We start from the raw sequence: 16,728 nt of genomic DNA, 5'->3' as shown, positions 1-16,728 counted from the left end.
TCTCTGCAGAATTTGCTGTTTTATATTAAATACAAGATGTTTGAAATTTTCCTCACCACAAAGGCTGCACAACATTTATTTTGGAAAAACACAATTCAAAACCATACAAGCAAGAGGAAGAAAATCAGGAGGATCTGGTGTAAACTGTAGATGTTGGAATGATTCTACCTGCATGATACATTTTGTAATTTAATCCAATTGCTTCACCTGACATTACTTAGAATCATAGAATCATTTAGGTTGGAAAAAACCCTCAAGATCATTGAGTCCAAGTGTTGACCTGACTCTGAACCTGACCATGTCCCGAAGAACCTCATCTACATGTTTTTTAAACACCTCCAGTGGTGGTGATTCAATCTCTTCCCTGGGCAGCCTGTTCCAATGCCTGAGAACCCCTTCTGTGAATAAATTGTTCCTAATATCCAATCCAAACCTCCCCTCGTGCAACTTGAAGCCATTTCCTCTCGTCCTGTTGCTTCCTACTCGGGAGAAGATGCCTTAGGTCAAGGTGCCTTCAGGAAAGCATACACCTGGGACTTGTGGCCTCTTGCACACTTCAGGAAAACACTGATGAAAGAGCCACCCTCTCCGCCCCGCCATAAGAGTTCCTGGGTTAGGACATCCCGCCTGGGCATCAACGTCTGCCGGGCAGGTTTCAAGGGCCGAGAGCCGGCGAGCAGCTGGGGAGCCCCTCGCTCACAGCCCGCAGCTCCAGCCTCCGCCCCCAGCTCCCGCAGCCGTTACCCCCGCCCCGCAGCCTCCCCGACTCATCCTCCGCGGCCCCGGGGCAGCGGGAGGCGCAGGGGGATGGGGACGGGAGAGGCGAGGAGGAGGAGAAGGAGCGGGGGAGCTGCCTCCCTCTGCGGCACGCACCAGTAACCAACGGCCCGGGCCGGGGAGCAGCCGTGGCCCCGCCGCCCCCCCACCGCCGCCGAGCAGCAGCCTGAGGTGAGCGCAGGGGGTCCCCCTCTCCCACGCGGGGCCGGGCAGCCGTTGGGGCGCAGGAGGGTGAGGGGAGGGAAGCGCTCGGCGCGGCCGCTCCTCAGGCGGGAGGGAACGGGGAGGAGGCCGCGCTCCGAAGCGAAGGTTTTGGCTGGGAGATGGAGCCAGACTTAGGGCCTCCCGTAGGCCGGGCCCTGCTCGGTCGTCTCCGATGCACCCCGCCGAGTGCCCCGCTGCCGGCCCGCCGGGCCCGCAGGACCCGGGCCTGGCCTGCGGGCACAGCCCGGGGAAAGCGCCGCTTTTCCCTTGTGCCACCCCCTGAGTGGGAAGGGGGTTCGGGCGAACAGGCCTCCCCCGCTGCCCGCCACCCTTCAGTTACAGAGGTGCCACCCGTAACCAAGAGGGTGACAGCGTGACTTCTGCATGGGCACAGCTTCAAGGTTGGAGTCAATCTTCAGAAAGAAAGAAAAAAACAAGTGATGGAAAACCGTACAGACTGAGACTGCCCTTTTTGGTGACCTTTTTTCTGTCTTTCTGCCTGATACCCAGGCACCTTGTGCCTCTCCTCAGTTTAGTGATGCACCACTGCCAGGTCATGTTCAGTTTAAAGCAGGTTTAGTTGGAGCTGCATGAAACTCCATGTGGATATTCCCAGCTAAATACATCAGTCAAGGAACATAAGCATATCCACAGGTTTGGTTTAGCTTTGCTGGCTTTATATAACAGGGTGTTTTATTAAACCCATGCATCTGTGAGTCAAAGACATATTGCATGTGTGCTTTTTCAGGCTCCTTGACACACAAATTCATAGTTTACAAAATTCATGTGTTTTCTTTGTAAAGAAATTTCTCCTATGTCAGAGCAGGTCATTGGGAGATAGATTTCATGATCTACAATTTAACAGTTCATTTGACTAGAAAAAGTATCCAATGACAGGTTTTCAAGGTGTTCAAAAATTAAAGGCATGCATATTTTAGACAGTAGTCAGTATTTGGGCATTTTAAAAAAATCTAGCTGCCTACAAATGAAAATGTATTTATACATTGCAAATGGAAGTGAGTCTGCAGTATATTAGAAATAGCTGTAAAGGAGATCAGTGGTGTATTTTCTTAATATTACAGGAGTCAGAGCAGTTCAAAGTTCAGTGGTAAACCAGGCAGATCTATATTTGATATATATATTTTTAAAAGTTAAATACATTTATTTGAAGGTAGCAAGTGCTGGAGGCCCTGTTGTGGAAAATGAGATGGCAAAAATATCACCCTTGCAGGAGAAGGTTGCAGTGTTACAAACACTGCATGATATCTTTCTAAATTAAAAAATACGTTGTGGTAAGTGATGGAAGAGTCTGAATGGAATATGTACTGAGCCTTAGATATTGCAGTTAAGTGTGGCCAGTAGGCTTAAGGTTGAAGGTCCTAAAGCAAGTTGCAGTGCCAAGTATTTTGGATGATTGCCTTCCAGGGTGGCTTGAGCCAACAGGCAGAAGGGCTCACTGTCCTTGATTCATGTTATTACCTTCTCTGTTCATACTTCCAATACATTGACATTAATTCTGTAGATTAATGAAACCTCATGCTGGGCCTAGATACTTTATTGGAAAGGTTGATTTTCAACCTTTTACAGAAGTTGGGATGACACAAGGGTGTAACTTTTCTGCATGTGGATAAAGCAAGAGAGAAGTCCTTGTGGTTCTCTGTGGGTAGGAGAAGACATTTCCTCCAGCTTTCTCTTTTCGTGCAGGTAGATGTGGGTGTGAAGGATGGGAGATGCTGGCAAGAGGTGGACTCTGGGTTGCTGAGGTGAGTGATCTGAGACTGATTTGGGTGTCTCTGGTACTGGCTGGGATAGGATTTTGGTAGCTGGGGGCTGGAGGAAGTGCTTGGGTCTGTGCTGTGAAGCAGAGGTGTGTCCCGCAGTCATTTTTGAGTGCACGGTGGGTGTGCTGACTGCGAGGAACACATGCTACTGTTTATATCGGATAGAGCCATGTTAAAAATGCAGATGAGAGGTGAAGTTCCTTTCAAGTTCCTCAGAGATAAATAGGGGAAAATATTAAGGTGTAGCCTGAGGGATGCGGAGAAACTGAAAGAGAACAGTGAAGAGGGCTAGCAAGATGGTTAGGGGTCTACAGCGCAGGATCTACAAGAAGAGGTTGAGAGGGCTGGGCTTGTTCAGTGTGGTGAAGAGAAGGCAAAGGGGCACTCTAATTAATAGTGGCCTACAGTTATTTGGAGAATAGTCACAAAAATATCAGAACCATTTTTTTCTCGGTAGTAGCAGATACTTGGTGAGATATAGGGAAAATGTTTTTTATCAGGAGGAGAGCACAGTTGTGCAGCAGCAGGTTGCCCAGAGAGGTCATTGGCTGCTTGTTCATCTTTAAAACCGTGGATGATGTGAACTAGTGTAGGTGATAGCCCTGCATTGAGCAGAAAGTTGGACTAGATGATCACCAGAGGCCACTGGTGAACAACATTTTTGTGAGTCTATGGCATATGATGTAGAGGAACCTCTGGAATGGAGTGTATAATCAAGTACATATTGTGTGAATGTTCCTGGAGAGGTATGTATCTATAAATGATCAGGAAAATGAGAAACTCAAGCATTTGTGGAAGGCACTAAGAAGCCAGTTGGTATAAACATGGAGCATGGTGGTAAGACAGAGGCAGTGTAGAGGACTGAAATACTAAGAAATGGTTAACGGGAAGAACAGGTTTTTGAGAAGAGTAGTAAGGATGAGCAAGGGAATGGGATAATTTCATATGATGGAAAAGGATGCTCCTGCTTGGGGACAGTGTTTGAAGCAACTGAGCAGGAACAGGGAAATGGGAACATCAAGCTGAGGAGTACTAGGAATTTTGATGAGGCAGGGAGATAGGCATCAGTTGCTGTTTGCCTTTGAAGAAAAGTATTTGAGCATGGGATGGTGAAGTAGGTGATGTATGCAAGCCATGAGATGCTTCATGGGGATGAAGTCTTTGGGACTGGTGGAGTGAGACAAGAATGACAGGTAGACATGGTGAGGTGGTAGGGTTATATGGTTGTAAGAGGTGGTGTGGTGTGTGGTGTTACCAGGTGGAGGTGAGTCAGTGTGGTGGGTGGGGAAAGCATCTCGAAGCAGCATGGAAAGGATGTATGACTGCGTTAGGGTGAAGAAGGTGTGTGAAAGAACCTGGCAGGAGGTTGGTGTGCAGGCGTTGGAAGAGTATGGAGTTGCACTGGAGAGATCGCATGGAGCTGAGGTGCACAGGGCTGCAGAAGCGTGAAGCCGATGTACAGAGAAATGGTATATGTACCATATGCTGGTGGTGGGGAGGTGACAGGTGTCGCTGCACCAGGGAGATGGGTATATAAGGTTGGAGAAGGGCATAAAACAGCACGGGAGTAGAGGAGTGTAGCACTTTGCTAGAGTGAGAAAGCTTTATGAGTCACTAGTGGCTCAGAGGAGGGACAGAGCAGTAGGTCAGGAGACACGTTGATGCAGTGAAGTGAAATGGGTCTATAAGGTGCCATGTATAGAGTTCATGCAAGTGAAGGGAGAAAACACACGCTGTGTACCACTGGTAAGGGTCCATATACATAATAGTGTAGCTGAGGATCACAGAATCATAAGATGATTTTGGTTGGAAGGGACCCTCAAGATCATTGAGTGCAACTGATAACTAACACTGGCACTAAACCATGGCCCTGAGCGACACATCTACATGTTTTTAAACACCTCCAGGAATGGTGACTCCACCACTTCCCTGGGTAGCCTGTTCCAATGCCTGACAACCCTTTCTGTGAAGAAGTCTTTCTTAATATCCAATCTAAACCTTCCCTGGTGCAACTTGAGTCCATTTCCTCATGTCCTATCACTTGTTACTTGGGAGAAGAGACCAACACCCTCCATGCTACAACCTCCTTTCAAGCAGTTATAGACAGCAATAAGGTCTCCCATCAGCCTTCTTTTCTCCAGGCTAAACAGCCCTAGACCCCAGATATATTTATAGATGTGAGTAATGTTTGAAGATGCATTGGTACAAGCGTGCGGTGCTCAGAGCAGGAGGAGCTCTGGGACCCGCGAGAGTGGGCTGGTTAGCATGGCGCTTCTAGGCATATGAGGTACCGGGGGAAGCAGGTACCGGGACAGGGAAGCAGACGGGATTAGTGCCGAGTCCCCGAAGTGGGACACGGCTGCAGCGTGCCTGGGCGTCGTGGCGACAGGCAACCCGCCGCGGGGCCCGGGCGCCGCTGCCGGTACCGCCGTGGCGGAGCGGGCGGAGGGGGCGCCGCCAGGGCAGGGCGCTCGGAGGGCGATGTCCCGGGGAGCGGCTGGGGGGCGGGAGGCGACGCGGCCGGGCCTTACTCCCGTCCGCTCTTCCGCACAGGCTGCGGCTGCCATAGCGACGGCGAGGACGCCGGCGGCGAGCTGAGCGCGGGGTACGAAGCCCGGACATGGTGAGCTCCGGGCAGGGCGGGCGGCGGGGCGGGGTGGGTGCCGGCCCGGGCTGAGCCGTGTTCTCTGTCACTCCCGCAGCCCTTCACCGAGCGCGCCTACTACCCGCCGGCGGCGGGGGGAACCGGGGCCGGCGCGGGGCCGGCGCCGTTTCCCGCCTTCCAGTTCCGCGGCCGCCATGAGGGCCCGGACTGGCGGCGGCTGAGCGCCGTGGACGTGGGCCGGGTGTCGCGGGAGGGGGACGTGGCGGCCCTGCAGGAGCACCTGGAGCACGTCACCTTCTGCAGCGCCGAGCGGGAGCGCTGCCCCCACTGCCAGGGCCCCGCCGACCCGCTGCTGCTCAAGCTGCTGCGCCTGGCGCAGCTCTGCACCGAGTACCTGCTGCACTCGCAGGAGTTCCTCAGCGCCCAGCTCGGCAGCCTGGAGGAGGCCCTGCGGACGGCCCAGGCCCAGCGCGACCAGCTGGGCAAGGAGGTGGCCCAGCGCCTGCAGGAGATCAAGGGGCTCAAGGAGGAGTGCCGCCGCAGGAAGAAGATGATCAGCACCCAGCAGATGATGCTGGAGGCCCGAGCCAGCTACCACCAGGTGAGAGGGGAGGTCTTGGCAGCCTGGTCACCCACACCTTGCTGTCTCCGAGCCCAACCGGGGACAAGCAGCAGAGCAGTCCTGCTTGCTGGGTGAATGGCTGGAGCTGAAGGGACCAGTGACCTTAGAAGAAGGGAGTGCATGGCTTGCAGGCGCTTTGCTTGCTGTCTGTGTTTCACAGGCATTTTGCTGGTATCGCAGACATTTATGAGAGTGCTACATCATCAGGGGTTGTCCTCTGCAGGCTCAGGAGTTGGACTCAATGATCCTTGTGGGTTCCTTCCAACTCAGGACATTCTATGATTCTGTGATCATCTTCAACAAATCCGCTTTTTACTAACAAGTGCTATATATTCTTGGGTTCGCTTTTGACACATCTGAAGTGTCAGATAGACACACACATAAAAAAACTGTGATAAATGTGTTACTACTTTCTGTTGCTGCCTTGTGTATCAACTAAATGGTCAGAAAACACACAGGGCAAGTACATCAGAACTGGTGCTAAGCAATAACCTGGCTGTCTGTGAACTGTCACTTTCTTGCAGTAATGTTCTTCAGGCACAAAGTTTCTGCTTCTGTGTGTGACTCAGAAGTGACTCAGGCACGATGGTAAGGAGCCGCAGTGAGGTAGCTCACCCCTAACTCCACACCAATCTGTCCCATAAGGGTCTTCCCCAAAAGCCTTGCTGCATTGCTGTTCTGACTCTCTTTATCATAGCACGCTTGTTTTTTTTGAGAGGAGATTTTGTGTTCTGTGCGAAATAGTTTGATTTAAATATTTTTCAGCTTCGGCATTTTTCAACAGGCTTCAGGAATGGCAGCTTCAAATGTAGTCTGAAATCTGGAGAATACACTGGACACAAATTTGACATGATGTCAGGCTAGCTCTTTATTTAAAGTTATGGCTTTACTTCCTTTTTTATTTATTTTTTTTTTTCCAGTTCTCAGGATACTAGCAGTCCTGATTGTTGAAATTCTCCTTAATCATGGAATAGTTGCAATACAGAAACAAGACAAGTTTTCTTATAGTATGTGCAGCAGGCTGGCAGAGTTTAATTTTTTAAGACATCAGCTAAGTTGACTCAAGTTTTTCTGTAGGGGAAAAGATACTTTATGCCCCATGGGTAGTGTTATACATACATTGGACTTCATTGGAACCTTGTCTCAATGCATTAATTTGAGTGTTAGTCTTAAGGACAAACTGCTGATGTTGAATTGTTTTAAAAAGCCTTTGTGCAACCTGCAGAACAGTTTCTCTGCCCTGTGTTGCAAAAGAAAACTGATTGCATGCATAATTTTATGTGTAAAGTTAAGTAATTCTCATGCTGCCTCAGTGGAAGCTGAAGAACATGGCAGTGATCTTGGCATATCACTAATCTTGTGTTTGGTTGCATTTACAATGAAGCAGAGATGGAAAGCTGTTTCCCATTTTTAGTTTAATTTCATATAAAGTAAACGTGAGCCCTCCCCGCTTTTTTCCTCTCTGTTAGTAAATTCTTGTCTCTAGAAGTTTTTGAGGTTCACATGGGAAAAGTGAGTTCAGGGAATGATGCTGAACAGTTCCCGCAGTTTCCACCATGTCTTCAGGATTCTGCGTGAGAATACTAGAGATAAATTAAACTCTTCCTATGGTTTGCAAATGCAAGGCAGCAGTATGATCAGTAAACAATAACTGTGTATTATTTGTCTGTGCCATGATCTTGGCTGATCTGCAGTGCCAGCTAATAAGGATTTTGCTGGTGTTCCTGAGGTTTTGTCCCCATGAAGTCTTGGCTGACTTACAGGCTGACATCTTAGCAGACAAGCCTGTAAATAGTACACTTACATCTAACGTAACCATGCTTTGGAATTCAGATTTAATGCCTTTAACCCACCACCAATGTCAGCTCAGTCATGAAATACTGCTATAAAATGGTACTAGTAGCCAGAAGTCATAAATTTAAGACCTGATGGTCCATACCTTCATCTGAGTAAACAAATTTAATTTTAAACAGTATTTTTTGATCTAATATTTTCATGCACAATGTAGGCACAAAGTGCACATTGTATCTAACACTGTGAAAAGTAGTTGCAAGAATAATGTTACATAATTCGAAACCTAAATATTCCCTGTGCTAGTCCTGTCTCCTGTAGTAAGAGCTTTCTTTCACTAGCAGCAAGTCGAACTGACATGAAGTTTGTGCTTGAATGGATAACATTATTTCACAGCCAATTTCATTCCATAAATCATGTGCAATCTGTTACACTGGGAGCTCCCTCTTGGTTGGCAGCAATGCTTTACTGCCAGACTGTATCTCTTTACTTAGTTTTATGTTAGCACTTTTTTAACATTTGTCCAACAAAATTTGTCTTAATAATTCATTGCTTTAGTGTTTGCTGAAAGATCCCTATATTTAATAGCCTACCTGACTATCAGTGGCAGTATTTTAAATATTAGATGAAATCTGGGAATTTGATTATGGTGACAAGGTCTTAAATCTGTTAAGTCAGTCTCTTATAGTCATATCACATTTATGAGGAAAAAGGACTCAGCTGAGTATTTGTGGTTTGTTAAAATATATTTATTTGAAAAAATAAAAAATCAAAAGAGGTAACAGGCAACCCTACCTAAAGCAATTAGGGGCTTTGATTCACAGTCTTATTAGTATGCTACAAAATCTGTAGATGTAGCTTCTGTTCTTGTACCACCCATCTGTTTTTAATATTCTGTACTTTGAAGGTGAAGAAAAAAAATCTTTTAAAATGGGTAGGATCCAAATTTGATTTAAAATATAACTTAAAGCTCAAATTCAAAAATATTAAGTAAATTACAGGAACAATAATTTAAACAGTTTACACTTCAGAAGGATGCTAGGTAGTGTACTAATATGTGTGTGTGCCTTTTCTTGCAAAATTGTGTAATGTTACCTTATTTTGGTTGAAATCTCCAACCTTTTTACATATCTATGGTCCTTCTAGTATTGTCATCTTACAACTCGTTATCTATATTCAAACCCATATTTGTTGGTCTCTTTTGTTGTGATACAAGAGTCTCAAAATACCTGAGCCACTGGTTGGCTGGAGTCAGTGTGTATTTTGCTGAACAGTATTGTCTTACTTATGCTTCTCTACCTATCTATAGTCATCTCATACCTGTGGTTTATATCTGAATTTAAACTTACTTGGCCAGAGTATTTTTTGTTCAGAGTTTGTACAGTGCCTAGCGTGATGGGATTCTTGCCCATGACCATCACTGAGACACATTAAATAACGCAAATATATTAATAACTTTGCAGAAATCTGGCACTGTGAGAATTGTAGTCATTATTCTTGTGAAATTGGATTTACTAAAGTCACCTACTTTTGACATCTGGACAGATTTGATAACCTATTAAAAACCTTAACCATTACACTTACCAAGCAGAAGTTACTAATAATAGCTAACATAGTTTTATTTATTTTTTAGTGTCAGTTTTGTGAAAAGGCTTTTATGAACTATTCCTTTTTACAAAGTCACATGCAAAGGCGTCATCCAGAAGAATCTCAGATTGGTATGTACTTTAACATTATCAAAAAAATTAAGTAGTTTAGAAAATTGTAAACATAGTAAGGATGTGCAGTCCATGATTTTGTGTAACCGGGAAGAATGATTTTCATGTTCCATTTTTAGGTGGCAGATACCAATTTGTGTGAACGCAAACAACACTGACTGACAAAATGTATTGGGTAACATATGTTTCAATCTCCGTAAAGTATTTAACAAAAAATTGTATGCTACATTTACAATACCTTTTCAAACTAGGATTCCCACTGAATACTTTATTCAGTAGCAGAGTTCAGAGCCCAGTTTCTCTTTAGGCATGTGTGTTATGAATGTGTGGATAACATGAACAAGTTGCACTAAGGCAAATACGTTTTGTGAACACATATGAATTGTCAGAACAGAAATAATCAAACTCACCTGAAATCAGTTTGAATATGATCAGTCTCTCCTGAACTAAACTGACTGTAAAATACGGTGAGAAAAAGAAACTATCAAGAATAACCTAACTTCATGTATCTATGATAATCTTAGTTGCTAATCACCAGCTTTTATAATTTGTCTCACTTAATTGAAAAATATTTAGTTTGAAAAATATTATTCTCAAAGTTTTGCTTCATCCATCTCTAAATTCTCTCATTCCTTTTAGGCTGCCTGCTTATGATTTATTGCTAAGGACTAACAAATATTGACAAATGGCAGTGATTAGAAATGAGTTAGGAAAAAAAGAACATTTGGTAGGAGAAAGAGAGGGAAGAATCCAGTGAGGTCTGAACTGTAGCTTGTCAGGCAAATGGAACAGCAGAAGTGAGAGTCATCTGAGCAGGCATCTGAGGAAGTGTTAATGGAGAAGAAAGAAGCTCTTGTCCACTTGATAAAAATGAAGGAAGGAGCTGCAGAACCAGTTGAACTAATTATTAGATAAAGAATTGGTTTGAAATGGCCGTATATGGGAAATACTTCATGCATTTATTTCTGAAATAATACTCTTCATTCTGCTTAGACTTCCGGATGATGGGCAGCCTAGTAAGTACTGGACAGATTGGTAAAATATTTCAAGATTAAAGTTTGTTGTAATTTTTGCATGTTTATAAAATGTTTTTTTACAGTGACTTTCCCCGACTCATTCTGGATTAATAATAAGTCGTATTCCAAATGGACTACTTACTAAAATTATTTAGAATGAGTTAAACCTAACAAAATTGAGTCATTGAGGTTCACTTTGTCCTTCATACGTCCTTTTTTGAGCCTGTGTTGCTTAGATTCCTTTGAAATTAGATCATATAATACTTTTTCTTGTAAATATTTTATAAACTATTTCATGGGTCAGTAATATTGATATTATTCAATCTTTGAGGGTGTTAGCAGTGTGAAGAACATATGTATTATAAAAGCATTTTTGGAGATTCATGATAGTAGGAAGGAGAATGGTCTATATGAGTCACACTTCATGAGGATGTTATTGAAACGGTAGAAACACATTTGCAGTAAGTATCAGATTTGCAGAAATTACAACAAACATTTTTAAAATCTTTGTTCTTTCAAACAGAGCAGAAGAGGAAAGCGAAGACAGACAAATTGCAGGATGAGATTGATAAACTGAAGGAGCAGTTGCAGCTCACCAGGTCCCAGCTAGAGGCTGAACAACAGGCTAATATGGTCAGGTTTTCTAAGGTAATATGTAGTAAGTAATATGAGACTTTCAAAAGAATTAGTACTTTGGACTGTATACACTTGATTTGTAACTGGAACAGAACAAAAATGTTTCTACGGCTTGCCTGTCTGGCACTGGCCTGTCTGGAAGAGGTAGCCCTCTCTTGCTTCCCGTAATTTTGAGCATCCACTTTCTTCTTACTTGCATTGTAGACATATTTTCGATTAATACTTGATAGAACACTTCTGCTAGCACTTGCCACTTCATAAGATGTATGGCTTGTTATTGAAGCAGATAAGAGTGCCTTGCTGTGGTGAAATATAAGCTATTTTTGACATTATGATATTTTGTGATGATTAAGCGTTTCTTAGATATGACTGTGATTTTTTATATGACTTTATAAATTGAGTAGGATTTATTGTTTGCTATGAAGAACTTTACTGTTTAACAGAGGTGTAAAGCAGTTCAAGGAAGAGAGGCCAAGAAGAAACAAAACAATCTAGAACTTCTCTGTTGGTCTTTAAATGCTTAGGATCTGGCTGACTGGAGAGCCTAAGCAGAAAGTAGTCTTAGCTACTGCTGTGTGAATAAAAAGACTTTAGACCAGAACGATTTTAAAGCAGTCATTATCTGTGTGTAATCACATGGAAGCCTTTGTTTAGGATGATATTAAATATTGTAAGTACGTAAAGAAGAAAAGGAATCTTTAAGTTAGCTCTTTAATTTTTTTTAAAGCTCTATAATTTCAGATCATCTCACAATCAGATAATTTGCTGTCAAAATAGGGATGGAAATTTTTTTCACAGGGGAGGGACTTGCATTTCAATTTGAGGAGCAAATTCTTGGCATAAGAGACAAGATACTTCTAGTGATTGAGTTAAGCTTTGGTCTTTGAGTTGCAGTTTGCTCTGTATCCCATTCAAAAGCAGTATTTTGTGGTTATTAACCTGTAAGAACCTTCTCCTGATATTCTGAACTTCTAAATGGCTTTCCTAGTGGAATTTGAGGACCTTCAAACATAAACCCGACCATTACATTTGGAAACAAGCGATGCATTTTGAATCTAAAACATGGCTTTCATTAATTATTTTCTTCCTTCTTTTCAGAAGAAAACCTGATCTTCTGTAAAACATGCAGTGTTTCTTTCCCTGAACACAGCTCCAGACTCTACTTCCTTGAGTTCTCTTGTTCCTCTTTTCTCAGGACCACTCAGCTTTGTGCTGTTTTTCAATTTTCAAAATTAGTGAATGACCAAATGCAGAGTGTGGGTAGAGTTTCACTTAGGAGTGCAAGCGATGTCAGCATAATGGGCCTTGGCCCTGTGTGGACATCTGCTAGGTTTTCTACACATTCATTCTGTGCCTCCCTTTTGAAAGGTACTTCTGTAACATATTTCTCCTGCCCCTGAAGCATTGTTTTTCTTATAAGATGGAACCCGGAGTTTTCATAACAGTGCATTGTAGATTCTTTTGGTGCCTTAGGGGCCTATTTTGAAGTCACTTGTCTTAGCTGAGTCTCCTAACTATACGAGGACTACCTGAAATGTCCTGAAGCTCCAGCCTCCAGTGTTACACAACAAGAAGCTTTCAAAGCTTCTGTGTTTTTCTGGGATGTCAAGGAAGATAGAAACGTGAAGTGTGACTGGTTGCAGTTTGTCTGTCATGACTGACATCCGCTGCCACTTCAGGTATCATGTTGTTGTTGTCTTTTGATTGAAAGAGCAGAAGATCTTTCCCCTGTGTTTTTTTTAGGAGAACCACTACTGGAGGAAATTCAGATAAAAACTGTCATGCTTCCAATTCTTGCTCCCTTCTATTCCTTTGAGATGAAAGGATACAGAAGGTCCCATTCTTTCATAACTGTACAATGATTGCTGGTCAGAGAACAAATTCAGAGTGAATGCTGTGATGGAAAAACGTAGGGGTTGCCTAAAAAGTATCTATATTCTGGGCAGTGAAATGCAGAACCTTGAACAAGTTGAGGACTGTATGAAAGTGACTGAGTGACTAGGTAATGGAATGGTAAAAGTCATTTAACAGATAAAGTGGGGCAAATATAAATGGGGGGGGAAAATAATTTTAACAATCTACAAAATTATGGGTTCTGAGCTGAGTGTTCTTACTGAAGGGCAAGATGTTAAGGTTGTGATACATAGTTCCAGGGGAATGTCCATCCAGTGGTTAGTAGCAGCCAGCAAAGAAAATAAAATATTACAAATTATTCTGAAAAATCACTGTGCAAAGCAATGCTGAAATACTGTGTGCAGGTCTAGTCCCTTCATCTCAAAAAGAATATGATAGAATTAAATGTCCTGGAGGTATTTAAAAGATGTATAGCTGTGACGCTTAGGGACATGGTTTAGCGGTGGATTTGTCAGTGTTAGGTTTGCAGTTGGACTCAGTGATCTTAAAGGTCTCTGCAGACATGAGTGTGTCACCCTCCATCTCCACAAAGACTGACAACACTTAGCATGCTCGGCCATTCTAAATAGAGACTGTGAAGTCATGGCTGCACAAAGTGAACGGGTAATCAATTATTCACTCTTTTTTTCTAGCTCAGGAGCTAGCATCCATCAAATGAACCTGGCAGAAGCCAGATTCAAACCAAAAAAAAAAAGAATGTTGGCTCTTCATGCGACTTGTGGTAGACCTCTGGAGTGTCTTGGCAAAAGATGTTGCAGTTGCTAGAAGCTGACACAGCCACAAGGAATGACTGCAAAAGAACATGAGGAGGGACGTATCAAAGGTTAACAAGTCTACAAAACAGCATCAGGCTGAGGAGGTTCTCTGAGCTGAAAACAGTTGGCAGCTTGGAGACTCTCAAGGAGAACGTGCATGTTTGCTTTGCCCTGTTTTTATCCTTTCCCACATATATACTTACAGCCTCTGTGAGAAACAGGGCACTGAATGAGGTGGATCCTTGATATGACCATGTAAGGTAATTCACATCTTATTCAATGAGAAATAATGAACTACAAGAACTTCTTGAAACCTACTTGCTTTGCTAGCAAATATAGTTTGCTACCCCAGAATTCTTGAGAAACTGGTGTTTTTTCATGTTTTTTGATGTCACAATGTTGCCCATTGAAAGTGAGTGCTTCCCACACAGAGTTTAGGTTCATGAATTGGTATTGCATGTGGGGAAAAATAGCAAATAATGTTTTAAAAATAATTTCAGGAATGTGAACAGCAAAAATCAAAAGAAGAAGAAATTCTACAGTCATTTCATAAATGGAAAGAGGAGGAAAAAGAGAAATTGGCTGATGAAATAGAAAAGGTGAAACAAATGTTTATGAAAGAGCTTAAGGAGTTATCTTCAAGAAATTCGACATTAGAAAATGTAAGCGATTTAAATTTTTTAACGTTTTAAGGCATGAATCCCTTACAGAAGATGGTAGTGAAGCTCATGTGTTTGAAATGTGATGTAGTCATCTTACAGTCATTACAAATCTTTAAAAATAATGGTTAAATGATAGCTGTAATTGTATATTTGGATACTGGTGCTTTATTAACATAATTTCAGTTATTTTTTTAATAGCATTGTTTTGGATGAATGAATTATGCCTTCATCAAGTATGTCAGTTTTTTCTTACTCAACTGTTGAGTGTCTTTATAGATTACTAGGTATTGTTATTACTGCTGTCTGTTAAGTATCCTTATATTAATATTCTTACAACTGGTGTGGAGGAGACTAACCTCTGCATTATAGTTCTCACAGTAGGACTGCAGGTGTTTTCATTACATGCTCTGGAAATGCTTTCCTGAGTTTTGACTAGAAAAAGAATTGTGAAAGTATAGGTGGGTCAGAAAACAACTACACGCGGCATTGCAAGAGCAGCTTATGTTTTGTAGTTGCTAGTTCCTTTGCGTATTTGCAAGGTATATTTATATGTATATATTAATTATTACATGAGATTTGATAAATGCTGAGCTCACGAGAAATGGAAGAAGTGTCTGGTGCAACCTCCATGTGGGTATGTTTAAAGTACCTTTTGTACAAAATGACAGTTCTATAAAACAAAATCTGTATACATATTCAGGTCTTCATTTTCCCCCCTGTCTTTTAGCAACTGTTAGAATTACAAAAGTCCAATATGCAACAAAAGTCAAATTTAGGGACCCTGAAAGACAGCCAAGAATTTACAGAAGAGAAACCTCAAAGTCCTCAGGATTATCACAATGTGGTTAAGCTTCTTGAAAAACAGGTAACACTGTAATTTAATGTATTGCTTTTGACGGACTACTTGTGTGCTTTTCATTTTTGTACACCTCTGAGTAGGATTTTAAATGCATAAACTAAAATTCTCATCCCTCTTGATGTCTAAAATAACTTTTTAAAAAGTTTTACTACTATTTAGTACAATCTCTATAATGGAAATCAATTAATCCTTTATAAAGAAATTGTTATTGATTTATCGATATTCTAATATTCTTTATTATTAAATATATTAAGCTTTAACAAGTATGGTTTCAGTTCAGTTCCAGAAGGCTCTAATAAACCATTTATGTCTGCTGATCTGTGAGACCACTTATGGAAAAATTGGAATTTTCCAATTTTCCGAGATGAAAAAAAAAGTTAAGAAATTTCCTGACAGGATTTGTCAACCCGTGGCTTTTGAGTCATATGAAGCACTTGAGCTTCTCAGGTGCAACTTCTGTATCAGGACTATGTCATTTGGCCGGAACAGATGGTGGTGCTGGTGCAAAGCCCTCCGACAATCCAAGTTCCACCTATAGGAAAGGCTGAACTAGGCCACCAAGACCAAGATCATTGCATTGCTCTGAGACTCACCTGCCTGTCATGAGTTTTGAGGCCTTTGGAAATACCTACAAACCTTTTTACTCTTTTTTTTTTTTTTTTTGACACTTTGAGACACTGATTATTTATTTCATGGTTCTTGGAATGTGAAGGTGTTTGTGAAATGCAGGTATCCAGAAGTTTGATCGTCTCTACTCAAAGATGTGGAAAACTTAGTGAGCTTTGTTTTATGGTTTTTTATTTCATCAAAGAAAATTCAGTTCAGTCTAAAACTGATATATTAATACTGTTTTTTATCATTATGCAAAATACATTGTTAACGAGTACTTGAAATGAGTGCTTTTGGGGGGAAAATACCCTGCTCTTACTACTCTTATTGTTAATATGCAGAGATGTATCTAAATACTAGTGTATTTCTCACTCACAATCACTATATATACAAATCAAAGCACAAATACAGAGTGATTGGTGAGAATACCACACTCAGATGTATAAAACATGCTGGTGACTGTTCTAGGCTTTAAATATGGGGTTACTCACATTTCATAGCATCAGTAATGTTTTCAGTATTTATGCATTACTTAGAAAAATAAAGCTGCGTATATCAAACTAAATGTTAATGTGCTATCAACAGGAATGAATATTGATTTATTCTGTGCAGGAAAGTAAGTGGACATCTAGAATACAAGCCCTTCGTCATGACCATGCGACAGAAAAGTCACTGGTAAGTGACACAGCAAACCACCTAAACTAAAAGGAGACTTTTTTCTCATTTTCTTACCGTTTTGGTAGTTTTTTATATGCTATAATAAATCTCTTTGATTAAAA

General features: G+C 42.1%; 1 protein-coding gene across 3 annotated transcripts in view; it reads left to right on the top strand.

The window, feature by feature from the left end:
* Window positions 1-617: 617 nt before the first annotated feature.
* Window positions 618-16,728, top strand: part of DZIP1 (DAZ interacting zinc finger protein 1) — a 40,629-nt gene continuing 24,518 nt past the window's right edge. Inside the window, exons 1-9 of one of the 3 annotated variants that reach the window (XM_065857977.2) lie at window positions 618-948; window positions 2,686-2,744; window positions 5,316-5,385; window positions 5,465-5,968; window positions 9,414-9,498; window positions 11,038-11,162; window positions 14,320-14,481; window positions 15,209-15,346; window positions 16,562-16,624. In XM_065857977.2, the coding sequence (XP_065714049.2) occupies window positions 5,383-5,385; window positions 5,465-5,968; window positions 9,414-9,498; window positions 11,038-11,162; window positions 14,320-14,481; window positions 15,209-15,346; window positions 16,562-16,624 (1,080 nt within the window). In that variant the 5' untranslated portion in view covers window positions 618-948; window positions 2,686-2,744; window positions 5,316-5,382. The remainder of the gene's footprint in view (window positions 949-2,685; window positions 2,745-5,315; window positions 5,386-5,464; window positions 5,969-9,413; window positions 9,499-11,037; window positions 11,163-14,319; window positions 14,482-15,208; window positions 15,347-16,561; window positions 16,625-16,728) is intronic. The other 2 variants (XM_065829170.2, XM_071806731.1) reach the window with 2 other exon arrangements.

Source organism: Patagioenas fasciata, chromosome 1 (assembly GCF_037038585.1).
Source record: "Patagioenas fasciata isolate bPatFas1 chromosome 1, bPatFas1.hap1, whole genome shotgun sequence".
In the NCBI taxonomy this organism is placed as follows: domain Eukaryota; kingdom Metazoa; phylum Chordata; class Aves; order Columbiformes; family Columbidae; genus Patagioenas; species Patagioenas fasciata.
The sequence above is the reverse complement of the archived record's forward strand: the minus strand, read 5'-3'. Positions and strand labels throughout refer to the sequence as shown.